The 27,433-nt window shown below is 42.5% G+C and overlaps 1 protein-coding gene and 1 long non-coding RNA gene across 8 annotated transcripts in view; one reads left to right on the forward strand and one right to left on the reverse strand.

The window, feature by feature from the left end:
* Positions 1–11,054: 11,054 nt before the first annotated feature.
* The window catches only part of LOC121544798 (gamma-aminobutyric acid receptor subunit alpha-2), a 29,873-nt gene continuing 13,494 nt past the window's right edge, over positions 11,055–27,433 (forward strand). The window contains exons 1-3 of one of the 5 annotated variants that reach the window (XM_041854955.2): positions 11,055–11,140; positions 12,029–12,114; positions 14,272–14,393. In XM_041854955.2, the coding sequence (XP_041710889.2) occupies positions 12,044–12,114; positions 14,272–14,393 (193 nt within the window). In that variant the 5' untranslated portion in view covers positions 11,055–11,140; positions 12,029–12,043. Of the gene's footprint in view, positions 11,824–12,028; positions 12,115–14,271; positions 14,394–27,433 lie in introns of all 5 variants that reach the window. The other 4 variants (XM_041854952.2, XM_041854953.2, XM_041854954.2 and 1 more) reach the window with 4 other exon arrangements.
* Positions 19,584–23,305, reverse strand: LOC121544800. 3 transcript variants are annotated; one of them, XR_005996152.2, is made up of 4 exons: positions 23,285–23,305; positions 23,072–23,121; positions 21,532–21,627; positions 19,584–20,631 (listed from the first exon to the last, which is right to left on the reverse strand). It is a non-coding gene; the product is annotated as an uncharacterized LOC121544800 (long non-coding RNA). The 3 variants fall into 3 exon arrangements; XR_006657608.1 differs by having other exon boundaries at positions 23,294–23,304; XR_006657609.1 differs by lacking the exons at positions 23,072–23,121; positions 23,285–23,305 and adding an exon at positions 22,384–22,425.

Genomic DNA, 27,433 nt, shown 5'->3' on the forward strand with positions numbered 1-27,433 from the left:
GTAGAACCCTCTGTGGAGCGGGTTCTACCTGGAATCATAAAGGTTCTTGAAAAGGTACTCCTATGGGGACAGCCGAAGATCCCTTTTAGGTTGTAGATAGCACCTTTTTCTAAGAGTGTACAGTAGCAGCTCATGACAACGACAGGTGACATATCACCTATCATAACACAGGAGACGGACTACAGCAACAATTGCAAGCCTCGAGACTATATTGTGTCAATTGGTATTAACTGTCATGGCGTAGTGCAACTGACATTAATCATTATGTCATGTTGATTGATCCTCTTTAATATGCCTGAACGTAGAAGTCAGGCCAGGGTCTTGGTTGTTGTTGTAAAGGATTTTTTTGCGTCCCAGTCACTCAACCTGTCACGATCGTTGTTAGATGAAGCGGACCAAGGCGCAGCGTGATATGCGTACATTCTTTATTCAGTACACAACACTAACAAAAACAACAAAACGATACGTGAAGTCCTGGGTTGAACACAAACCTTAACGGAACAAGATCCCACAATAAACATGTGCCAACAGGCTGCCTAAGTATGGACCCCAATCAGAGACAACAAGCTACAGCTGCCTCTGATTGGGAACCACCCTGGCCAACATAGATATACACGAACTAGAACACAAACCTAGAAAACTAAACAATGAAACCTACACACCCTGGCTCAACATATAAGAGTCCCCAGAGCCAGGGCGTGACAGTACCCCCCCCCCAAAGGCGCGGACTGCGACCGCGCCACAACACCACAACAGGGTAGGGGCCGGGTAGGGGATACTGTCACGCCAGGGTAGGGGAGCAGGAACGGGCCGGACCGGGCTGACGACGCACACCACTGGCTTGGTGTGGGGAGCAGGAACGGGCCGGACCGGGCTGACGACGCGCACCACTGGCTTGGTGCGGGGAGCAGGAACGGGCCGGACCGGGCAGACGACGCGCACCACTGGCTTGGTGCGGGGAGCAGGAACAGGCCGGACCGGGCTGGCGACGCACACCACAGGATTAGTGCGGGGAGCAGGAACGGGCCTGACCGTACTGGGAACACACACCACTGGCCTTGTGCGGGAAGCAGGAACGGGCCAGACCGGACTGGTGACACACACCACTTGCTTGGTGCGAGGAGCGGGACTGGGTTTCCTCATAAACCTCCGCTCCCTCTGCTGTCTACTCAGTTCCTCTCGCCGTGCCTCCACACTATCCTTCTCCCTCGTGACCAGTGGCCCCCGTAACCTGGCGGCCTCCTCTGCCAACCTGCTGAACCGCTCTATCGCGGCCTCCCGCTGCCTCGTCGTCCACGGCGTGAGCCCCCCCCCTACATTTTTTTGGGCTTGTCTATCCCCCGTGAACATGGCCTCCATGGCTCTCGCCAGACTCTCACTCTTCTCCTCCTAAGTCCATCCTCTCTCCTCTTCACACTGCTTGATCCAGTCATGGTGGGATCTTCTGTCACGATCGTTGTTAGATGAAGCGGACCAAGGCGCAGCGTGATATGCGTACATTCTTTATTCAGTACACAACACTAACAAAAACAACAAAACGATACGTGAAGTCCTGGGTTGAACACAAACCTTAACGGAACAAGATCCCACAATAAACATGTGCCAACAGGCTGCCTAAGTATGGTCCCCAATCAGAGACAACAAGCTACAGCTGCCTCTGATTGGGAACCACCCTGGCCAACATAGATATACACGAACTAGAACACAAACCTAGAAAACTAAACAATGAAACCTACACACACCCTGGCTCAACATATAAGAGTCCCCAGCTGTGGCAAGAAGGTTTGCTGTGTCTGTCAGCGTAGTGTCCAGAGCATGGAGGCGCTACCAGGAGACAGGCCAGTACATCAGGAGACGTGGAGGAGGCCGTAGGAGGGCAACAACCCAGCAGCAGGACTGCTACCTCTGCCTTTGTGCAAGGAGGAGCAGGAGGAGCACTGCCAGAGCCCTGCAAAATGACCTCCAGCAGGCCACAAATGTGCATGTGTCTGCTCAAACGGTCAGAAACAGACTCCATGAGGGTGGTATGAGGGCCCGACGTCCACAGGTGGGAGTTGTGCTTACAGCCCAACACCGTGCAGGACGTTTGGCATTTGCCAGAGAACACCAAGATTGGCAAATTCGCCACTGGCACCCTGTGCTCTTCACAGATGAAAGCAGGTTCACACTGAGCATGTGACAGACGTGACAGAGTCTGGAGACGCCGTGGAGAACGTTCTGCTGCCTGCAACATCCTCCAGCATGACCGGTTTGGCGGTGGGTCAGTCATGGTGTGGGGCGGCATTTCTTTGGGGGGCCGCACAGCCCTCCATGTGCTCGCCAGAGGTAGCCTGACTGCCATTAGGTACCGAGATGAGATCCTCAGACCCCTTGTGAGACCATATGCTGGTGCGGTTGGCCCTGGGTTCCTCCTAATGCAAGACAATGCTAGACCTCATGTGGCTGGAGTGTGTTAGCAGTTCCTGCAAGAGGAAGGCATTGATGCTATGGACTGGCCCGCCCATTCCCCAGACCTGAATCCAGTTGAGCACATCTGGGACATCATGTCTCGCTCCATTCACCAACGCCACGTTGCACCACAGACTGTCCAGGAGTTGGCGGATGCTTTAGTCCAGGTCTGGGAGGAGATCCCTCAGGAGACCATCCGCCACCTCATCAGGAGCATGCCCAGGCGTTGTAGGGAGGTCATACAGGCACGTGGAGGCCACACACACTACTGAGCCTCATTTTGACTTGTTTTAAGGACATTACATCAAAGTTGGATCAGCCTGTAGTGTGGTTTTCCACTTTAATTTTGAGGGTGACTCCAAATCCAGACCACCATGGGTTGATAAATTTGATTTCCATTGATAATTTTTGTGTGATTTTGTTGTCAGCACATTCAACTATGTAAAGAAAAAAGTATTTAATAAGATTATTTCATTCATTCAGATCTAGGATGTGTTATTTTAGTGTTCCCTTTATTTTTTTGAGCAGTGTATAACTCATGTTTCATGCATCAGAAGTGAAAGCAGATTTTTCAGTGGGCGCAATATGTTGCAAGATAATAAAGACATATATTAATCATAGCCGCACTGTCATAAAGCCATATTCATTTAAAGTGCCTTCAGAAAGTATTCATACCTCTTGACTTATTCCACATTTAGTTGTGTTACAGCCTGAATTCAAAATGGATTAAATATATATTTTTTCTCACCCATCTACACCCAAAACCCCATAATGACAAAGTGAAAACATGTTATTGAAATGTAAATATTGAAATACAGTGAGGGAAAAAAGTATTTGATCCCCTGCTGATTTTGTACGTTTGCCCACTGACAGAGACATGATATGTCTATAATTTTAATGGTAGGTTTATTTGAACAGTGAGAGACAGAATAACAACAAAAAAATCCAGAAAAACGCATGTCAAAAATTTTGTAAATTGATTTGCATTTTAATGAGGGAAATAAGTATTTGACCCCTCTGCAAAACTTGACTTAGTACTTGGTGGCAAATCCCTTGTTGGCAATCACAGAGGTCAGACGTTTCTTGTAGTTGGCCACCAGGTTTGCACACATCTCAGGAGGGATTTTGTTCCACTCCTCTTTGCAGATCTTCTCCAAGTAATTAAGGTTTCGAGGCTGACGTTTGGCAACTCGAACCTTCAGCTCCCTCCACAGATTTTCTATGGGATTAAGGTCTGGAGACTGGCTAGGCCACTCCAGGACCTTAATGTGCTTCTTCTTGAGCCACTCCTTTGTTGCCTTGGCTGTGTGTTTTGGGTCATTGTCATGCTGGAATTCCCATCCACGACCCATTTTCAATGCCCTGGATTTGGGAAGGAGGTTCTCACCCAAGATTTGACGGTACATGGCCCCGTCCATCGTCCCTTTGATGCGGTGAAGTTGTCATGTCCCCTTAGCAGAAAAACACCCCCAAAGCATAATGTTTCCACCTCCATGTTTGACGGTGGGGATGGTGTTCTTGGGGTCATAGGCAGCATTCCTCCTCCTCCAAACACGGCGAGTTGAGTTGATGCCAAAGAGCTCAATTTTGGTCTCATCTGACCACAACACTTCCACCCAGTTCTCCTCTGAATCATTCAGATGTTATTTGGCAAACTTCAGACGGCCCTGTATATGTGATTTCTTGAGCAGGGGGACCTTGCGGGTGCTGCAGGATTTCAGTCCTTCACAGCGTAGTGTGTTACCAATTGTTTTCTTGGTGACCATGGTCCCAGCTGCCTTGAGATCATTGACAAGATCCTCCCGTGTAATTCTGGGCTGATTCCTCACCGTTCTGATGATCATTGCAACTCCACGAGGTGAGATCTTGCATGGAGCCCCAGGCCGAGGGAGATTGACAGTTATTTTGTGTTTCTTCCATTTGCAAATAATCGCACCAACTGTTGTCACCTTCTCACCAAGCTGCTTGGTGATGGTCTTGTAGCCCATTCCAGCCTTGTGTAGGTCTACAATCTTGTCCCTGACATCCTTGGAGAGGTCTTTGGTCTTGGCCATGGTGGAGAGTTTGGAATCTGATTGATTAATTGCTTCTGTGGACAGGTGTCTTTTATACAGGTAACAAGCTGAGATTAGGAGCACTCCCTTTAAGAGTGTGCTCCTAATCTCAGCTCGTTACCTGTACAAAAGACACCTGGGAGCCAGAAATCTTTCTGATTGAGAGGGGGTCAAATACTTATTTCCTTCATTAAAATGCAAATCAATTTATAACATTTTTTACATGTGTTTTTCTGGATTATTTTGTTGTTATTCTGTCTCTCACTGTTCAAATAAACATACCATTAAAATTATAGACTGATCATTTCTTTGTCAGTGGGCAAACAAAATCAGCAGGGGATCAAATACTTTTTTCCCTCACTGTCTCTCATTTAGCTAATTTTCACACCCCAATACATGTTAGAATCACCTTTGGCAGCGATTACAGCTGTGGATCTTTCTGGGTAAGTCTCTAAGAGTTTTGCACACCTGGATTGTACAATATTTGCACATTATTCTTAAAAAAATTATTCAAGCTCTGTCAAGCTTGTTGTTGATCATTGCTAGACAGCCATTTTCAGGTCTTGCCATAGATTTTCAAGCCGATTTAAGTCCAAACTGTAACAATGCCACTCAGGAACATTCAATGTCATCTTGGTAAGCAACTCCAGTGTATATTTGGCCTTGTGTTTTAGGTTATTGTCCTGCTGTGTTGTGTTGGATTTGCCCCAAACATAACACTTTGTATTCAGGACATTATGTTAATTTCTTTGCCACATTTCTTTTAGTTTTACTTTAGATACTTATTGCAAACACAATGCATGTTTTGGAATATTTTTTATTCTGTACAGGCTTCTTTTCACTTTGTCATTTAGGTTAGTAAATACAATGTTGTTGATCCATCCTTAGTTTTCTCCTATCACAGCCATTAAACTCTAACTGTTTTAAAGTCACCATTGGCCTCATGGTGATATCCCTGAGCAGTTTCCTCCCTCTTCCAGCAACTGAGTTAGGAAGGACGCCTGTGTCTTTGTAGTGACTGGGTGTATTGATACACCATCCAAAGTGTAATTAATAACTTCACCATGCTCAAAGGGATATTCAGTGTCTGCTTTTTTTTCTTTTAACCCATCTACAAATAGGTGCCCTTCTTTGTGAGGTATTGGAAAACCTCCCTGGTCTTTATGGTTGAATCTGTGTTTGAAATTCCATGCAACTTATTATGTGACTTGTTAAGCACATTTTACTCCTGAACTTATTTAGGCTTGCCATAACAAAGGGGTTGAATACTTAAGACATACTCAAGACATTTCAGCTTTTCACTTTTTATTAATTTGTAAAAATTAATTCCACTTTGACATTATGGGGTATTGTGTGTAGGCCAGTGACGCAAAATCTCAATTAAATTCATTTTAAATTCAGGCTGTAACACAACAAAATGTATAAAAAGTTAAGGGATGTGTCACGAATGTTGAGAGACGGGTCAGACCAAGGTGCAGCGTGAAAAGCGTACATGTTTATTAACTCAATAAACATACAACAAAACAAGAAACAACGTAACGTGAAGTCCTCCGGCTATACACATACAAGCCTAAACGGAACAAGATCCCACAACTTAGGTAGGCGACCAGGCTACCTAAGTATGATCCCCAATCAGAGACAACGAGCGACAGCTGTCTCTGATTGGGATTCACACCCGGCCAAACATAGAAACATAACCTAGATCTACCACCTAGAAATACACTAACATAGATCAACAGAAAACTCACACCCTGACCCAACCAATGAGAGTTCTCTTGATCAGGGCGTGACAGTACTCCGGCCGCACCAACCTGACTCATTAGGGGAGGGTCCGGGTGGGCCTTCGTCCTCGGAGGCGGATCCGGCTCCGGGGGTGACGACCTCTCCCTCTCTGCCTCCCCGTTGTGCCCCTGGTCTGGTCTGGACCTCGGCGCGATGCTTCCCCTCTCCTTCCTCCCCCAATCCCTGTCTGGACCCTGGTGTGGGAGACCCCGAACCTGGAGAGGGGCTGACGTCTGGGCCTGGATCAGCAATCCTCCCACGATGCACCAAGCCCTGTCTGGACCCTGGTGTGGGAGGCCCTGACTCTGGAGAGGGGCTGACGTCTGGGCCTGGAGTAGAGCTGCTGACCGGAGCTGAACTGGACCCCGGTGGAGCGGACTGCTCTGGCTCCGGAGTGGAGCCGCTGACCGGAGCTGAACTAGACCCCGGTGGAGCGGACTGCTCTGGCTCCGGAGTGGAGCCGCTGACCGGAGCTGGACTGGGCACCGGTGGAGCGGACTGCTCTGGCTCCGGAGTGGAGCCGCTGACCGGAGCTGAACTGGACCCCGGTGGAGCGGACTGCTCTGACTCCGGAGTGGAGCCGCTGACCGGAGCTGGACTGGGCACCGGTGGAGCGGACTGCTCTGACTCCGGAGTGGAGCCGCTGACCGGAGCTGGACTGGGCACACTCACCACTGGTATGGTGCGAGGAGCAGGCACGGGCCGTGCCGGACTGGAGACACGCGCCACTGGTCTGGTGCGAGGAGCAGGCAGGGGCTGTGCCGGACTGGATACACGCACCACTGGTCTGGTGCGAGGAGCAGGCACGGGTCGTGCCGGACTGGAGACACGCACCACTGGTTTGGTGCAGGGAGCAGGTACGGGCCGTACCAGGCTGGAGACACGCACCACTGGTCTGGTACGGGGAGCAGGTACAGGCCGTACCGGACTGGATACGCGCACCACTGGTTTGGTGCGGAGAGCAGGCACGGGCCACACTGGACTGGACACACGCACCACTGGTTTGGTGGAGGCGCACTGAAGGTCTGGAGCTTAGAGCTGGCACAACCCGTCCTGGCTGGATGCCCACTTTCGCTGGCACAGGACGCACTGGGCTGTGAATGCGCACTGGCGACACAGTGTGTATCTCTGCATACCTAGGTTCCTCAATGAACACACACTCCTTTTGTTGCCTGACCAGCTCCTCTCTCCGTGCCTCCACTACTTCCTTCTCCCTTTGAGCCTCCTGTAGCGCCTCCCTCTGAACACACACTCCTTTTGTTGCCTGACCAGCTCCTCTCTCCGTGCCTCCACTACTTCCTTCTCCCTTTGAGCCTCCTGTAGCGCCTCCCTCTGAACGGATAACTCCTGCTCCCTCTGAGCTAACAGCCCCCGTAACGTGGTGGCCTCCTCTCTCAGACTGCTCCAGTCCTTCTCTCTCTCTTTCGCCAATCCTCCTCCAGTGAGGACTCCTCCGGGAGCCCCAACGAGTTAGGGAACAGAACCTCATCGTCGTCGTCATCCTCCGACTCCTCCTTGTAAAACTGTTCCCATTCCTGTTCCCATGATCGTAGGGACTCCAACTGGAACCCCACCGGGTGCAGTGGTCGGGGCTCTTCGCTCTCGATCCCCGTCCACCCCTCTAGCCCCCCAAAAATGTTTTCTTGGGGTTGCCTCTCTGGCTTCCTCAGCGGTTGGTCCCGTTGGTGTCGTCGTTGATCCTCTCTTGCCAGGGTCCTTTCCCAGCGAATATCTCCTCCCATGACCACCATTTGCCCACCTGTGACAAAGCTATTCGCTCCTCCTTGGCACGCTGCTTGGTCCTTTTGTGGTGGGATCTTCTGTCACGAACGTTGAGAGACAGGTCAGACCAAGGTGCAGCATGAAAAGTGTACATGTTTATTAACTCAATAAACATACAACAAAACCAGAAACAACGTAACATGAAGTCCTCCGGCTATACACATACAAGCCTAAACGGAACAAGATCCCACAACTAAGGTAGGCAACCAGGCTACCTAAGTATGATCCCCAATCAGAGACAACGAGCGACAGCTGTCTCTGATTGGGAATCACACCCAGCCAAACAAAGAAACACAACCTAGATCTACCACCTAGAAATACACTAACATAGATCTCAACAGAAAACTCACACCCTGGCCCAACCAACGAGAGTTCTCTCGATCAGGGCGTGACAGGATGTGAATACTTTCAGAAGGCACTATATATGGATATCGAGGCAATGTTTCTCAATATCCAGTGTGCTCCACAGACAGATAAGCATGCTAGGATTTGTAGATAGATGCAACGGATATGATTGGAAAGAAATCTGATCTTATTAAATGTTAGAAATAGATTAGGTAATGTACAATCATAAGGTCCTGAAGCCCTCATAATAGTATCACTAACCTCACACATATTTTCAGAAATTCAAGATTTAAAAAACGAGATACTGAATCCTGTCATATTTAGATACATGTCAGATGCTATTAGATGTATACAGTGATGTTATTATTTCATAGACCCTAGACATTGTATACGTTCCCATCACCAGACCCAACATATCCCAAGCTGCCTTTCCTGCAGCTCAACTCAGCAGTTAAATCAGTTGTGACATGCTCAGTGCAGTATACACATTTCTCCTGAGGGTTAGGAGCCTTTCGCTTATAGGGTCAGACTGGGAATCTTATCTTGCTGCGTTAATGGGATCAGGAACAGACAAGGATTGAGGGAATTTCCCTTTCACATAATTCCTCAGGGTGAAACACAGTAAAGGTGTAATCCATAACAACGTTTTGAGTGCCTATTGAATGTACTTGTATTGAATTGTAATCACACTTCTGCAACAGTGTCACAGCCACAACTGGTTTAGGCTAAAGTAATTTGAGCATTCGCTTACAGTGGTGACAAAAGAGGTGGAACTGTAAATGTCGACACTGCAGAATCTGTTGTGAGCTTACTTCAGCTCTGCCATAGACTGCAATAGCTTTCAGAGACAGACAGAGTTTGAGCTCTTTCTAGATGGAGGCAGATTCTAGGTTAGTACACTCGCACCGCATGCTCTCGCCTCTAGACAACTTTTTGCACTCATGCCACTTCCTGTCTGTGGTTCACCAGCACAAGCCCCACAAAATGGGTGCGGTGCTGCCACCCACTGCTCACCAAAAGAAAATCAATGTGTATCGCAGCCTCTGCAGAGGTGCGTGACACATCAATCAATCTCTTTTTCTGGTGCTAAGTACTGGTTGGTGCTCCTAACCAGTGCTTCCAATGAAAAAAAGTGATTTTACAGCACTGCTTATAAATGCCCAACCAAAGACCTGACTACACACGTAAGCTGTCACCTAGGCTTTTGCTTAATGGTATTCTCTGATGGGTCACACTGACAATTCTTGTTCAAAAACAGGCCTGTTGAGATAGTGAATGACCAAACGTAATAATACTATTGAATTTTTGTTGTAGTAACCCATTGGACCCATCCTCTTTGCAGTGTCTGTTGTGGAAGGTCATTGTGACCCCACATTCACACGTAATGTAGATTCTCAGCTGGAGGCTGGCAATCCCCTAAATGACCCTCTTCTCAACAAACATGCTTTCTCAGACCTCAGATGGACACACTGTGCTACAGTATGCTCTTTCAGTAAGCTCATCTCGTCTCTTGCAAAACTACTACTTATTCTCCTCAGGCCCCTGTCTCATGCCATAGTCCATGTGCGTTAATTGCCCCTTCTCCCTCTCTTGCTGGGCAGGGCAAAGTCTGCCAAAAAAACATTATGAACAAAGCAGAACAGAATGTCCCCAAACCCATTTGTCTCTGAGAAAAGGAATTGGCCTTTATTCTCAATCGCACTCCCTAATATCATTGTAGGCAGCCTTTTGGGGGCCCTAAGTGATATTTGGTCAGGGCCCTCCCCACCTTGCGGGCAAAATATGTTATTTTTTATTACCCAAACTCTTTATCTTTGAGGTGTGTTATTCCCAGCCTTTCTCACATATGTAGTTGATATTACAGGCACATATTACCTTTGAGTATTACCTTTACCTTACACTCCAAATCCAATTACATTACATTAGAGTTGTGCATTTCATTTGACTGTTAGGCTTTTCATGAGTTGAATTGTGGTCACATGATTTAAGTATGTGAAAAAAAACATTGTATGCACTCACTAACTGTATGTCCCTCTGGATAAGAGGGTCTGCTAAATGACTAAAATGTAAAATGTAAATGTGTTTGATTTGAATCTGAGCATTTGTTCATTCAATAGACTGGACTACAGTGTGTGGTTTGATTAAAATCTTGCTCATTTCATTTGAATTTTTGTGAGTTCCACCCCTCATAGGCGTCAAGGTATTTGCATTTGAATTTTAGAGGAAGTGACTATCATCATAAGTTAGTTATATCATCAATTACTATTACTCAGTCACATGGACATTATGACCTTTACATAGGAGCCTACACTCCTCTTCAGAGTTAGCTGAGCCCCAGCTATTTATTTTTATCCATAACTGAGTAGCCTAATGTCCCCCTCCTCCATGTTTTTCAGTCATTGTATCAACTGTTCCACTATTTATATTTAAACAGACATTTGTTTAAACAATAATAAATAAATATATCCCACCTGAGAGCACACATCTAATCGCTATTGCATGGTGGCTATGATGTCGTCTTGAAAATAAACTGCACTCTAACAACGTGTGGCAAATCTAAAAGACAAGGCCAGAATTCGCAGGCGGGGCATAGGTCTACTGCATATAGGACATACAGTATACATTTCTGAGTTAAGTGACGCCGCCTGTGAGCGCATCAAAAGTGCCGCCCATAACATCCTCGCATCTTTCCAGCTCCTTCACTTAAAACCAGTTCTAGTTTCTACACGGTGGGGATGCGCTTTTGATTGCAGAGAAAGAGCTTTTCCAGAACTCTCATCTATGTCATTTGATATCAAATCTCGGATTTATACTGGAGGCCAATGGGTGGAAGCTATATATAGGACCTAGTATATCTGTCTTGCTCGTCTTCCTCAGACTTTCGAGACACTCGGAGTTGGGCGCGCGCGTGCATGGTTACAGGTTATAGGCTGGAGCCAATATCGAATATATCGGGGAACCACGGCACTTGTATACGGGTGGACAGTATCTACAATCGGTGTTTTTGATTTTTCAGGGTTTTAAATATAGTCAAACTCGCCCTTATCATCCTTACACCCACTCCGGATGTATTCCCAAATCGTTGTGGTGTAATTTAGTTGATGCCCAGCGCTCTTGGGTGCAACTTTACATCTGGGTTCTCAGAAGAAAATCATAGGGAGATACCTCGCGCTAGTCAGGTAGCCTAGTTGTCAACCCGCCTTATTGTTTTACTGCGACTAAAGCGACAGTTTCCTTGAAGGTTTGGAGATTTCCAAAACGTTTCCAAAAATCTAGTTGCTCCCCATTCCAGCAAATAATAATGAAGGAGTTTTCAATAACTTCAATAAGTTATTTTAAAATGTATAGGCCTATTGTTTTTTTATGAAGTGGTCGAATTAATTTTTATTTGCATGTTGCCATCAAATTTGAAGTGAGTATGCATTTAGGCTATAAAGCGCACGACTATTTTAGATTTTGGATAGAGCAAACTGTTTATAGAAATAGTTTGCATAAATTTGTTAACAAAAGGCAATAATTCAGAATGAATGGCACGGCTCAGCATTTGAATCGAATGTCTTCGTGAATGGAATTTGGGTCTCTGAATATTGCCTTTAATTCGGCATCCCATTCTGTAGGTTTGGATTTCAGCAATGAGAGAGCGATGGGACTTATCGCATTATCTAGCGGTGTTCTTCTCGATGATGGTACTGTGGCAGTCAAGGTAAGTTTCGTTATATTATCAAAAACAAAACAAAAATCAGTAGAAAAGACAATAAACAGTGATTGTGCGCACAAAGAACACTGTTACACATTTGTCTGCGCGTTCCAAATCGCCTCGACAGCTTATCGCCGATCTAAATGGTTCTTAGATTTGGAATATAGCTGTTATTGACGGGAAAATAATATTTTGCACACAACAAAGCGTGATAACACGATGGCACAATTTGTGTGGAGAGCTGATACACCAGTTGCGCGGTGACGTGCAACGGAGACTAGGGGTGGAGATTACGCACAGCTCCAGGGAGTTGGAACATTGGTATGAATCTAAATGTAGAAAAAACTCAGTGATAACTTGATTGAAGCACGATTCCTTGGTATCTTCCAGTTTCTCTTCGGAAATGCTTAGAACTTTCTTTGGCGAGGTAGAATGGTCTATTCCATAATGAACTAATGAGAGTGAGGATGGTTGTCTTTCTAAAGAAACCAACTGAGCCACATGAATTAAGTAACACACACATCTCTCTCATACAGTGGGGAAAAAAAGTGTTTAGTCAGCCACCAATTGTGCAAGTTCTCCTACTTAAAAAGATGAGAGAGATCTGTAATTTTCATCATAGGTACACGTCAACTATGACAGACAAAAGGAGATTTTTTTTCTCCAGAAAATCACATTGTAGGATTTTTAATGAATTTATTTGCAAATTATGGTGGAAAATAAGTATTTGGTCAATAACAAAAGTTTCTCAATACTTTGTTATATACCCTTTGTTGGCAATGACACAGGTCAAACGTTTTCTGTAAGTCTTCACAAGGTTTTCACACACTGTTGCTGGTATTTTGGCCCATTCCTCCATGCAGATCTCCTCTAGAGCAGTGATGTTTTGGGGCTGTCGCTGGGCAACACAGACTTTCAACTCCCTCCAAAGATTTTCTATGGGGTTGAGATCTGGAGACTGGCTAGGCCACTCCAGGACCTTGAAATGCTTCTTACGAAGCCACTCCTTCGTTGCCCGGGCGGTGTGTTTGGGATCATTGTCATGCTGAAAGACCCAGCCACGTTTCATCTTCAATGCCCTTGCTGATGGAAGGAGGTTTTCACTCAAAATCTCACGATACATGGCCCCATTCATTCTTTCCTTTACACGGATCAGTCATCCTGATCCCTTTGCAGAAAAACAGCCCCAAAGCATGATGTTTCCACCCCCATGCTTCACAGTAGGTATGGTGTTCTTTGGATGCAACTCAGCATTCTTTGTCCTCCAAACACGACGAGTTGAGTTTTTACCAAAAAGTTCTATTTTGGTTTCATCTGACCATATGACATTCTCCCAAGCCTCTTCTGGATCATCCAAATGCACTCTAGCAAACTTCAGACGGGCCTGGACATGTACTGGCTTAAGCAGGGGGACACGTCTGGCACTGCAGGATTTGAGTCCCTGACGGCGTAGTGTGTTACTGATGGTAGGCTTTGTTACTTTGGTCCCAGCTCTCTGCAGGTCATTCACTAGGTCCCCCCGTGTGGTTCTGGGATTTTTGCTCACCGTTCTTGTGATCATTTAGACCCCATGGGGTGAGATCTTGCGTGGAGCCCCAGATCGAGGGAGATTATCAGTGGTCTTGTATGTCTTCCATTTCCTAATAATTGCTCCCACAGTTGATTTCTTCAAACCAAGCTGCTTACCTATTGCAGTTTCAGTCTTCCCAGCCTGGTGCAGGTCTACAATTTTGTTTCTGGTGTCCTTTGACATCTCTTTGGTCTTGGCCATAGTGGAGTTTGGAGTGTGACTGTTTGAGGTTGTGGACAGGTGTCTTTTATACTGATAACAAGTTCAAACAGGTGCCATTAATACAGGTAACGAGTGGAGGACAGAGGAGCCTCTTAAAGAAGAAGTTACATGTCTGTGAGAGCCAGAAATCTTGCTTGTTTGTAGGTGACCAAATACTTATTTTCCACCATAATTTGCAAATAAATTCATTAAAAATCCTACAATGTGATTTTCTGGATTTTATTTCCTCAATTTGTCTGTCATAGTTGACGTGTACCTATTATGAAAATTACAGGCCTCTCTCATCTTTTTAAGTGGGAGAACTTGCACAATTGGTGGCTGACTAAATACTTTTTTCCCCCACTGTAATCATTGATGTTTCAACTACTTAGATCAATAGTGGAATCGTCTGCATATGCTTCAGAGGCCTTCAAAAACAACATCACTCTGTTCACACGGATTTTGGACCGCCTTCTGGATGGCTATGACAACCGATTACGACCTGGACTTGGAGGTGAGCAGCTAACATGTCATAAAGTGCTTTTAAATCTCAATCAACTTTGCAACAGGGATGGCCAACCCTCTTCCTGGAGAGCTACTGGGTGTGCAGGGTTTTACTCATACCCTGCTCTTACACTCCTGATTCTGCTTATAATCTGCTCAGCGTGACCTTAATTAGAAGAATCAGGTGTGTTCGAACAGGGCTGGAACAAAACCCTGCCCACCCAATAGCACTCCAGGATATATTATTCAAAGTTTTACATTACTTTGAGATTAAACATTTTCTTTTGTCAAGCTTGTTTATATATACAGTACCAGTCAAAAGTTTGGACACACCTACTCATTCCAGGGTTTTTCTTTATTTTTACTATTTTCTGCATTGTAGAATAATAGTGAAGACATCACAACTATGAAATAACACATATGGAATCATGTAGTAACCAAAAAAGTGTTAAACAAATCAAAATATATTTTATATTTTCGATTCTTCAAAGTAGTCACCCTTTGCCTTGATGACAGCTTTGCACACTCGTGGCATTCTCTCAACCAGCTTCATGAGGTAGTCACCTGGAATGCATTTCAATTAACAGGTGTGCCTTGTTAAAAGTTAATTTGTGGAATTTATTTCCTTCTTAATGCGTTTGAGCCAATCAGTTGTGTTGTGACAAGGTATGGGTGGTATACAGAAGATAGCCCTATTTGGTAAAAGACCAAGTGCATATTATGGCAAGAACAGATCAAATAAGCAAAGAGAAACGACAGTCCATCATTACTTTAAGACATGAAGGTCAGTGAATCCGGGAAATGTCAAGTACTTTGAAAGTTTCTTAAAGTGCAGTCGCAAAAACCATCAAGCGCTATGATGAAACTGGCTCTCATGAGGACCACCACAGGAAAGGAAGACCCAGAGTTACCTCTGCTGTAGAGGATAAGTTCATTAGAGTTAACGGCACCTCAGATTGCAGCCCAAATAAATGCTTCACAGAGTTCAAGTAACAGACACATCTCAACATCAACTGTTCAGTGGAGACTGCGTGAATCAGGCCTTCATGGTTGAATTGCAAAGAAACCACTACTAAAGGACACCAATAATAAGAAGAGACTTGCTTGGGCCAAGAAACACGAGCAATGGACATTAGACCGGTGGAAATCTGTCCTTTGGTCTGATGAGTCCAAATTTGAGATTTTTGGTTCCAACCGCTGTGTCTTTTTGAGACGCAGAGTAGGTGAGCGGATGATCTCTGCATGTGTGGTTCCCACCGCGAGGCATGGAGGAGGAGGTGTGATGGTGTGGGGGTGCTCTGCTGGTGACACTGTCTGTGATTTATTTAGAATTCAAGGCACACTTAACCAGCATGGCTACCACAGCATTCTGCAGCGATACGCCATCTCATCTGGTTTGCGTTTAGTGGGACTATCATTTGTTTTTCAACAGGACAATGACCCAACTCACCTCCAGGCTGTGTAAGGGCTATTTTACCAAGAAGGAGAGTGATGGAGTGCTGCATCAGATGACCTGGCCTCCACAATCACCTGACCTCAACCCAATTGAGATGGTTTGGGATGAGGTGGACCGCAGAGTGAAGGAAAAGCAGCCAACAAGTGCTCAGCATATTTGGGAACTCCTTCAAGACTGTTGGAAAAGCATTCCAGGAGAAGCTGGTTGAGAGAATGCCAAGAGTGTGCAAAGCTGTCATCAAGGCAAAGGGTGGCTACTTTGAAGAATCTAAAATATAAAATATATTTTGATTTGTTTAACACTTTTTTGGTTACTACATGATTTCATATGTGTTATTTCATAGTTTTGATGTCTTCACTATTATTCTACAATGTAGAAAATAGTAAAAATAAAGAAAAACCCTTGAAGGAGTAGGTGTGTCCAAACTTTTGACAGGTACTGTATATAAAAAAAAATCTGGCATGTCAGAATGAGTTTCTGAGCTTGCATTTGCATCCCCCTTATCACTAGGACAACAACACAGACATACAGTATTATCTGGTATAACAGAAGAGATAAGAGCTATTAGGCTGTTTTATTCAGGCCTGACCCAATCACTTTGAAGTTTTGTATCCATGCATGTATTCAAAACTGTTGACACTCACATTTAAAGACTGCAGCTTTTCTTGTCAATCAAAATGTACATTTTTCACTGTGTGTTTTGGTGTGTCTGGCTCACCAGGATGTTTGAGCTGTGTGTTCATAATATTATGATTGTGGACTCTGACTCATACAGTCCAAGGGTGCTTGACTCACAAGGCAAAAGAGATCGGTACACTGAGTGTACAAAACATTAGGAACACCTTCCTACTATTGAGTTGCACCCCCTTTAGCCCTCAGAACAGCCTCAATTTGTCAGGCCATGGACTCTACAAGGTTTCAAAAGCATTCCACAGGGATGCTGGCCCATGTTGACTCCAATGCTTCCCACAGTTGTGTCAAGTTGGCTGGTAGTGGATCTCTACTCCGAATAGCTCGTTCCATCTCATCCCACAGATGCTCAATTGGATTGAGATCTGTTGACTGGGCAGGCCACTGCAATAAGCTGAATTCACTGTCATGTTCGTGGAACCATTCCTGGACAATCCTAGCCTTGTGGCATGGGCATTATCCTGCTGAAAAAATCAATTTGTAGATGGATACACTGCTGCCATTAAGGGATGCACCTGCTTGACATTGATTTTCAGACATCCTGTGGCATTCAAACGTTGCTCCACTTTTGTCAAGGGGCCCAATGTGTGCCATGAAAACACACCCCATACCATCACACTACCACCACCAGCCTGCAATGTTGACACGTGACATGATGGATGCATGTACTCATGTGGTTTTCTCCATACCCTAGTCCTCGCATCAGCGTGAAACAGCAGGAAACAGGATTCATCAGACAAAGCAATGTTTTTCCAATTCTTTCCAATGTTTTTGTTCCTTATGCCACTGCAACCGCAGTTTCTTGTTTTTTGCTGAAAGAAGTGGAACTCTGTAAGGTCGTTGGCTTCCATACCCCATTTGTGTCAAGGTTCGATGAGTTGTGCATTCTTTTATGGGTCTTTGGGCACCAATGTTGTACTGGACTGTCAGTTGACTAACTGTAGTCTGTCTGTTACTCTGCACAACTCGTATCAGCCTCCTTTGTCGTCTTTCACCAATGACCAGTTTTCGACCACTGGCCTGCAGCTGGATGTCCTTGAGTGGTCGACCATTCTTGATACACATGGGAAACTGTTGAGCGTGAAAAACCCAGCAGCATTGCAGTTCTTGGCACATCCAAACTTGTGCACCTGGCACCTTCTACCATACCTGTTCAAAGGCACTTAAATATTTTGTCTTGCCCATTCACCCTCTGAATGGCACACATACACAATCCATTTCTCAATTGTCTCAAGGCTTAAAAATCGTTATTTAACCTGTCTCCTCCCCTTCATCTACACTGATTGAAGTGGATTTAAGGTGACATCAATAAGGGATCATAGCTTTCACATGGAAAGAACATGTTCCTAATGTTTTGTACACTCAGTGTATACGTCAATGGCTCCCAAGTGAGGTTCGCTTTGTTACAGTTCTGATGAGCAGTATAGAAACAGGACAAGGTGTACGCAGATAAGTCTATAATCTTAGTCACAACAAGGGAGTTCTGTTAGAAAAAACCAAATGTGATTGTCATGATGACAACTGTCACTAGGCTTTGCTGAATATTCCCATCCAGAAGGGTACAAATTAACATTTGGGATAGCCTTTAGTCATGTGCAGTTTACAACTGGCCTTGTTTTGATGTAATTTCCCTTAAAATGTTTGTGCTATTTTCACCACCAGAATTATTGGCGCAGTAGCTGGCGGTGGCGCGAAAGAGCTTGGTTTTGATTAATAAACAAGTTTTCTATGCTTGATCCCTCACTGGCCAATCAGAACATGCTCTATGGCTAAATATGTGGTTGCTTCAAGTTATGTATTTACAGTCTTTTATGTATTGTGTTGCCATCAACTCCAATTCAAATGTTAGTCTGTTATAACCTAGTTTGTTAAATAGCCTAAAGAAACAAAATAACAAAATGTATGTAGGCCTCTCCCATATTTGCTAAATATGTTGAACATTTTTGCAGTCCACATTGTAAGAAGCCTAATTGCATGGCTTCAATATGGAAACATATTGTTAAACATAGTATTGACACTGATATAGGGGATAGGCCTACTGTAAATTGCATTATGTCTGCCATGTCTGAGCCATGGACATGCCAAACGTTGTCAATAAGCAAGATTAAATTCACTATTGATAAGTCTTAAAAAGCGAGTGAATAATTCTAATCAAATTCTAATCAAACGAAACCACAACTTGTTTTAAATAGGCTATGTCTAAATTAAGGTTGTATATAAACCCTGGATTGCTGATGTTATGTATTGGCCATTGAGAGGCTTTGAAGCCACCGGTCGGCCATATTAGCGCTCCCCAGTAGGAGCAGTCCTCCATAAAGCCCCACAGTAGAGTTGTCATAATACCCATAAAATCTAGCGGTCAAACAGGGAAATGGTTCCAATCGTTTTTCCAGCATTCATTTTCCCCGTAGGTGATTTTAGAAACACTTAAAATAAGGCTGTGTTTCGTGTAGGCTTACCCTGGCATGACGTTTTGATAACCATGTAAATCTCTCTCGGACAAGGGGAGATTTATCAATATATTCGGCTCTATTTACTCTCAGATTCGAAAATGCTAATTAGCATCAAAATAGACATCATGCAAGACTACACTGTAAACCCTAATAAGTTCACATAACTCAAAAATTATTTTGTAACAGATTACACAAAAATATTTTAGTGATGTTTTTAAATGTTTTAAGTTTACATAAAATAAAAATTACATTTACAGTTGCCTTAAATTATCTCAATGTTATCTTATAAATATTGATATTCCTCAACTTATAATTAGGGAGTAATTCACTCAAAACTTTCAATATTTTTCAACTCATATAATGTGGGAAATATACTCAACATTTTCAATATTCTTCAACTCATAAATGTGGGAAATACACTCAAAATATTAAATATTCTTCAACTCATATAATGTGTGAAATACACTCAATTTTCAATATTCTTCAACTCATAATGTGGGACATGCAATCAAAATTAATTCTAAACTGAAATACTGATGTCGGTCCATTACACAATTATAATCAGCGAATAATGTTAGAAAACATGAAAGTGACACCACAGTGACAATTTAACTTTTTTTTTTATTCAACACAATGTGCTTTTAAAAAGGCACGAATCAAAAGGAGCTCAGTCAAAACAAAGTGCTTGTCATAAATTAAAACAAAAAAGGAAATGACTCCATAAAAACAAAATGTGTTTTAAAGTACATTAAGTGTTAATAGTTCCATATTCTGATAGTGGTCATTGCTACAGAGGGTAGATTCAGTATTTTGGGTCTCCATATCACATTATTCAGTAAACATTATGATAAAAACTCACAAAAGCTTCATGATAAAAATTCAATAAGATTCTAATTATAATCCATCCTCAACAGCAATGACAACTATTAGAATGTGGAGCCATTTAAAACGTTTTGGCACTTACTGTACCTTGAAGGCTGCAACTCACTTTTTTAAAATAAAACATTCAAATAAAAGTACTGGTTTCTACTGTGCCGTACTTCAACTGGCAACATCAAGGTAAGCATTAGGTCACACAACATTAAACATGTATAGTGCATGAATTCAACAGTCGTTTCCCACAAGTACAGTACAAAAACTTGGGCTTGGCAATACTTCAATGTTGTGATATTTATCTATTAACAATCAATGTATTAAATCTGAGGTAGAAGAGGCAAACAGTGTAACATATTAAACATGAGGTAGAAGAGGCAAATTATTACATTTGTAAAGAGGGGAAAAAAACAAACATCCTCAATACTCAGCTCAACAAATAGTCCATTCTGAGTGATTCACTCATTGAACAAATCATTCTTCAGTGTCAGTAGACGCTCTTTCAGTGGTTTGTTGTCCTCAAGACACATCACAACTTTTTGGATAAATGTGAATGTAAGCTCAAGATTCTTTGGGTACTGTAGGTCTAGTGCATAGACATACCCAAAGAGCAGGAGAAATGAGTCAGCCAGGTGTGTGGGACCACTCACAAGTATTTCATCTTCCACGACAATACAGATGCTCTCAGGGCTGAAGAGGGCCGCATCAGTAGTATCATCAGTGACAACTGTCAGGAGAGCCACCGGAGTGTCAGTGAGGTCTGGACCATCTGCTGACTATAAAACACAAATAATACAAAAATGAGTTCAGCCCCTCAAGGATACAAATCATGCTAATGATGTCTAGACATTACGGTCACTTTGCACTTAGACTGCAACTAAGCTACATGTTTAAACTATTTTCTTTACACATGCTTATTATTTTATGTTAGTTTCACACCTACCTGTAAGCATACTTTTTGTTTAGTGGAATTCTTTATACTTACCTTTTCATTTATGTAATTTCTACATGTCAGTTTGCAGAATAACAACTCAAGGAAACTTCATAAACAGGTCCTGGGGGCTATTCCAGAAAGGAGGTTCAACAAACTGAGCCTAACCCTGAACTCAGAGTTGACTTACCCTGTGAAGTGAAACTGAGTTTTCAGTTACAGAACAGCTGATCTGAGTTAGGTAAGTTGACTCAGAGTACGTTAACTCGGAGTTGAGCTTGTGCCTGACGACTAGTAAAAAGCCATCATCAATGGAGCTCCATGGCAACGGGAGAAAACAGGAAGCAGACATTTTCTGGCTGCGGCTGTTATATAAATCACTGACAGAGTTTCAGATGCAGTCGTCTTTTCATTTTGAATTTAACATCACTTTATTTTATATTAGCCTTTAAGGAAGTGGTTGAATGTTGTTCAATGTTTTATATTAGGCTATTTTGTTTTATTTAAATCGCCTGAAAATGAAATATAAAAACATTTTATCTCATACTCAATGCGGCGACAAACTAGAAACACGGACTTTGAAATTACGTTGTTGGAAAAAATACAATTGGCTATACTGATGGTTTTCACATAACCTGCTTTCTGGAATGCCCCTCTGGTTCTCCTAGAGTTCTTTGAGTGATGTCATGTTTAAGCTGACTGAATAGCTAAGCAAAGGGATTGATAGTGAGGCCAGTACACTTACATTACAGGTCCTGAAAAACTTGGAGGCATCTTCACGCAGGTACACAGGAAGTGCACGAAGGACGAGGGCCCGTCTCATATTTACATCACGTTGTTCCTACATGGACAAAAAATATCCATTACAATAACAATTACACAAATATCAAAAACATTCATTGTACACTAATTATAGTAAAAATGAAAATGTTAAAAGATAAGCAAGTTAGTTATTAACAAGCAAAGCATCAAAGTTGTGTGCTTATAGATCTGCTATTTCTGTTGTTGTTCTTTGTATTTAACAAAGTATTAATAAAGGGTTCAAGTGATCAACTGTTGACCCCACAGTTGAGATAAAAACATTTAGAGAAATAGCAAAAGAATGACTGTGGAAACACAAAATAAAACCAATTATTAGTGTAATCCTCTCACCAGGCTCGAATTTGACTCTCACGATATTACCTTATTTAGAATATCTGAACAGCATGGGATATTAGGTGAGAAGGACATCTCCAATAAGAATCCCTATTGTAAACTTGCTAGGGTGAATGACAAATAGGGTATTAACTTCAGATAGAATGATTATAGACTTGGTTATTGTTATAAGGATATGCTTTCCCATGCATTAAATGAAACTGAAACAGTAAATGACTCCACCAATACAACAGACATAAGGTTCAAGATCTATATTAATCAAATGTTCAATGTATCACATCAAAAGAAATACAAATTATAAACCCCAATGATTTTTCCACAACCCCATGTCCAAATTATTTGCAAGCTTGCTTATTAAACCCTGGGCGCGCGTTGGAGCTCATAAAAAAAATTACGACATACATAAAGTCCCGAAGTCCACCCCACATTTGTAGTTACTCACTACTTGTAGATAATGCCTCAGCAAAATATAGTAGTTCCGTGCAGGTGTCCTCACAAGATCCACAGCTATCAATGCAGCCAGTACTCGGTAGCAGCAACAGACATCCGTTGGAAACCCGAACTGATCGTCACAAGCAATTCTCTCCAAGTCTTGCACGATGCTAGGCTAACCTCTAGGATGTCGAATGTCTCCACAATTCGACGGCAGCTTCAGTCTCCACTTGGTCTTTCTTAACTAAATAATAAACACTCTCTTATAGAAATAAAATCAGGATTTCCCTTAAAAAAACTCTGTAGGTATGGTTTTGTTCTCTCTTTATCGTTTCCTTTGGTCGTTTTTCCTTCACCAACCCCACTAATGTCTCTCCTCTCCCTTCTTTCAACTTTTCCCTCCCTTTTCTTTCCCGGCAACCAGTCCACTCTCCCATTGGCCACAACTTAACAAGTTAGCTCATTGGTCAAAACTTTAACGAGATACGTGGGAAATTTAAACTTAAAAGTAAACCAACCTATTCACTTGTAAAACATTTTTAAACATTGCTTCAAAAAGAAATGCATTAATGACATTACAAATCAGGAGCTATTCGATCACCTTTTAAATCTAATACCAATGAATTATAACAAATACACTCTATACTTGGTTTTAGCAATGTATTACATTAGTAACACTATTTCATAATACATCCTACCTGAACTGTTAAAAGGATTTCGAGATGATCTCACAACCACACACTTGAGCCTAGGAAGAAATACAAACACAGGCCTGGTTAGCATCATGATAACACACTCACATTATGTTGTTTAGCATTGTTCGTTTCACGCTAGCACACACGTACACACAGCTCGATAACGTATAATATTTACTGTGTAAGGCAGACACTTATTGAAATAAGTATACTCACAGTACGCACTTGCATTACCGCGAACAGCGAAAACTCATGGACCTTCCTCCACCGTCAATGTCCCGGCAAACATTCATTATGGGAAATGTAGTTCATCCAGGAGACCTGCTGATAACGTTACACCGTTGTAAGATGAAGTAACGTAACGTATTTGTCACATATTTAACAACTTCTAAAGTTACAATTACTTGGATTTTTAAACTATTTACAACAAATATTCACTGTGCACATTGTACAAATGTATTCCCAGTTCCACATTTAAGACTATCGAAATTAAATTTGAAAAAACAACAACATTAGAGTTACTTACCAAATCAGAGGTGATGATAAGATGGCGCTTAAGAAAACGAAGGCAATAAGACTAATGATAAAAACGGAGGTGGTGGTGGTTTCAAGCGGGCAGCATAAAAGTGCGCATTGCAAACAAATTAAAACAAATTAAACTGTGTTCCACATCCCCGCATCAAGGCAAATTCAAGATGGCTGACTCAGCTTTCCTGAGGGAGAGATGACCCACCCACCAGAACGTCATGACGTCGATAACGTCATGACACTACCTAAACTTTTTTGAGCGTTCCACACAAATTACCTATAAAATATTGAGCCCTCTTCAATTAAAGTGGCATAAATCTCAACAGAGCTCAACACTTTATAGTTTGGTCAACTGCATAACGACATTTGACTGTTATGACCTTATTACTTATGAGCTAGTACAACTGTTTGGGATTACAGTGTACAAATCCCTGCAAACTCATGCACGTCATCGCTAGCTGACACCTTTGCTAACAGGTATTGTGTCAATTTAAAACTTGCACAAGACAGTTCACAACATTTTACATTTTAAAGAAATGTAGCCAATTTATTCATGACTAAATTGAGCTAACATTAGAGAGTTAATCCAGAGGTTCTTACCTTTGCCTCGATTCGGCTGTCTTGACCAGATCATGGCATTTGTAGTTCTTTATGATAGTCACATTAGCAGCTAATTAGCATTACATTTTTGGGGGGTAAATACAGGCAAATATATTAATAAAAGTAACCTTGTCCTAGAGAGATTTACACAGTTATGAAAACGTCACACCAGGGTAAGCCTACACGAAACACAGCCCTTGTTTTAAGTGTTTCTAAAATCCCATATGGGAAAAATGAATGGTGTTTGACCGCAAGGTTTTATGGGTATTATGACTGTGGTACTCTATAGGAATTAATGGAATTTAAACGTTTCAAGGACAAAATTACATGTATTTAAGTATTTTTGTTGTTGTGGTGGGGACAGTAACATTAGTCATCTAGTGTATATATATAAATCACTGGTCTAAATATAGTTACAGGCACCATAACTGCGCCCCGTGGGCATATCATATTAAGACAGCGCAGACAATGGAGGCATTTACACACATCCAATATAAAGAGAATGACTACTGTTATACTGCTCCCAAATATAATGTTTTATAAACATAATGGAACCATCTTACAGATTGCATTCACACTTCTTCATAAATAGCAGACTGCTCCTAAAGCATGCGAGCTGGATGTTCACCATAAAACCAGGACAATGAATCATTCAAATAAGTTTGTTTTTTAATGAAATTAAATGAAAAACAAGATATCTGTTTAAAAACAACAACAACAAAAAACAAAAACAATAGTTCAAAAACTATTGGGGTCAGAAGCATGGTATCATTGAATCGTCAGGATAAAAAAGACAACGGATTGCTGTTGAAACAGCGTTCCTTATAGCCCATACAGTAGTTCAAGGGTAAGGTAGCTTATGAAGGGCTTGGTTTTTAATAATATTAAACAGAAAACAAGCAATTGTTACGGGAAAATAAGTCCTAAATACAAGGGTCACCAGCATCATTTCATGATGGGTATATGTAGCCTACATTTTACATTTACATTTTAGTCATTTAGCAGACGCTCTTATCCAGAGCGACTTACAGTTAGTGAGTGCATACATTTTTCATACTGGCCCCCCGTGGGAATCGAACCCACAGCCCTGGCGTTGCAAGCGCCATGCTCTACCAACTGAGCTACAGGAGGCCCTACATGGAGAGGTTTTTATGTATGTCCAAAACGGGAGCTGGCTAAAATATTGTAGGCCTACACAATACATAGATAAAAAGGGGATGTCGGCTCACTGTCTTGCTGATCCCAAACTTGATCTTTTAATGAAGCTTTGGTGATTAATATTTATTTCAAAGCAGTCTCACAAGCCAAATCCTTTATTGATAGCAGGGACATGTCCCCCCCACATTCTGAAATATAATTTTTGCCCCCCAGTTTTATAATTGGAATGTGATACAAAACGAGGCAATGGTGTGCTTTAGGACCATGCAGACACCTCCGAGCGGTCAGGTAGGCTGTGGAGTGTTTAAAAAATAATGTCCCCCCCACTTCTAAGACCAAATTTGTGCCCTTGATTGATAGGCTTGGCTACTTGGCGAACGCATTGGGCAGGACAAAAAAAACAACCTTCATTGAGGGAAGGGGAGATTATATGCTTGGTATTTTAGTCAAATTAAACTAAATTGGGGAAAAAAACTGATTTTGTATGTTTATTATTACCAGCACAAAAAGCACATCTCCTCTCTTATTACCGCTAAGACCTGCTTTTCGTTGGTCTTAAATCTCCCTATATGCACTGCATGAAATTGTCAATTTTGCACTTGTTTTCAAGGACACACCTAAAATATTTCCACCCCTCCCACCTCAGTGCAAGTGGTCCTCTGTAGCTCAGCTGGTAGAGCACGGCGCTTGCAACGCCAAGGTAGTGGGTTCGATCCCCGGGACCACCCATACACAAAAATGTATGCACGCATGACTGTAAGTCGCTTTGGATAAAAGCGTCTGCTGAATGGCATATTATATTATTATTATATTAGACAGGTAAATTGCTGAACCTGGCGCATGGGATGGAGAATGCCAGTTTTTACATGCTGAAATTGCAAACTAACGTGCGTTTGGCACTTGCGCCGCCGTAGCGCCAGCCGAAGTATAGCCCTAGGTGTGAGTGGTGTGATTTATAATATCTGGTCCATTAAAGATGACCGATCATTGTTATACTTTAGCCTCTCACTGATCCCTGTACAGCCTACACTGAATGCGTTAGTGTGGCTGAATATGCTTCCTTGACTCGTTTAATGAGGATTTAACTTAATGCTGTTTTAGCTTTTCATGGATCCTAGAAATAGCCCACGAGGTGCTATGATTTATGTTGATGTTTATCTAGTTGTAGATATTATTTAAAGACAACAGAAGCATTAGAGTCAGGCAGTAGAGTTCTTTGGTCTGATGGGAATCCGATTGAAAACAGATGCACCAGATGTGTGCTGGGAAATGGCTGTTTTATTAATGGGAAATTGTATTTTTTTTTCACTGAGAGTTTTTAGAATCACATAATAGCTCCCAGTTTAGGAGTTGTGATCTTAAATCATGGCTGGCAGTTGTAGACAATTCAGTGTAATTCGAAATAAGTAGCTTCTGTTTGTTTGTTTTTTACTCTTGACCTCAATTCTTAGATAAGAAGACATTTAACAAGCTCAGCAAATGATGTCATAGCAGACAAAAAAACAGGCATTAATTCTGGGGCATTGAGATGACAAAGAATTTAAAAAATGAAGTGATAATGGAGTTCAAAACACTAAACAAAAAGTGTTGTTGCACTATTCAATGTAGACCTTGGTTGAGGTAACCTATGGCTCAACTGATGTTGTACCCTGTCCACACATACGCAAGTGTAAACTGAAACATGATTTAATTGGATAATACTGTGTAATCCAAACAGCATCCTGGTATAGTTTTTTTTCCCTCACTGCAGAAACCTATTGATTTTGGTTTGGATTGAATAGGGCCCTAAAGAAAGCTTGATTTGAAATGGATTTACTAACACTCAAAAGTTGCATAGCCACAAGTAATTCCCATCTCCAACTAGTTAGCTAGTGGTTGATGACATACATTGTTCAGCTTTATTAGGAGTAACAGTCCATGTTCTTCATAGAGAATGGCAATATGAGACTGGAATGTTGAGGTGGCTATACTAAATAGAATGGCTGTCAGGCTCAGTAATAGTGTGGATGAGTAGCACCTTTACTCCACATGTACTCAGTGCAACTCGACACTGGGGTGCTGCCTGAACCCTTTTGCTTT

The sequence above is a fragment of the Coregonus clupeaformis genome, chromosome 29 (genome assembly GCF_020615455.1).
Source record: "Coregonus clupeaformis isolate EN_2021a chromosome 29, ASM2061545v1, whole genome shotgun sequence".
In the NCBI taxonomy this organism is placed as follows: Eukaryota; Metazoa; Chordata; class Actinopteri; order Salmoniformes; family Salmonidae; genus Coregonus; species Coregonus clupeaformis.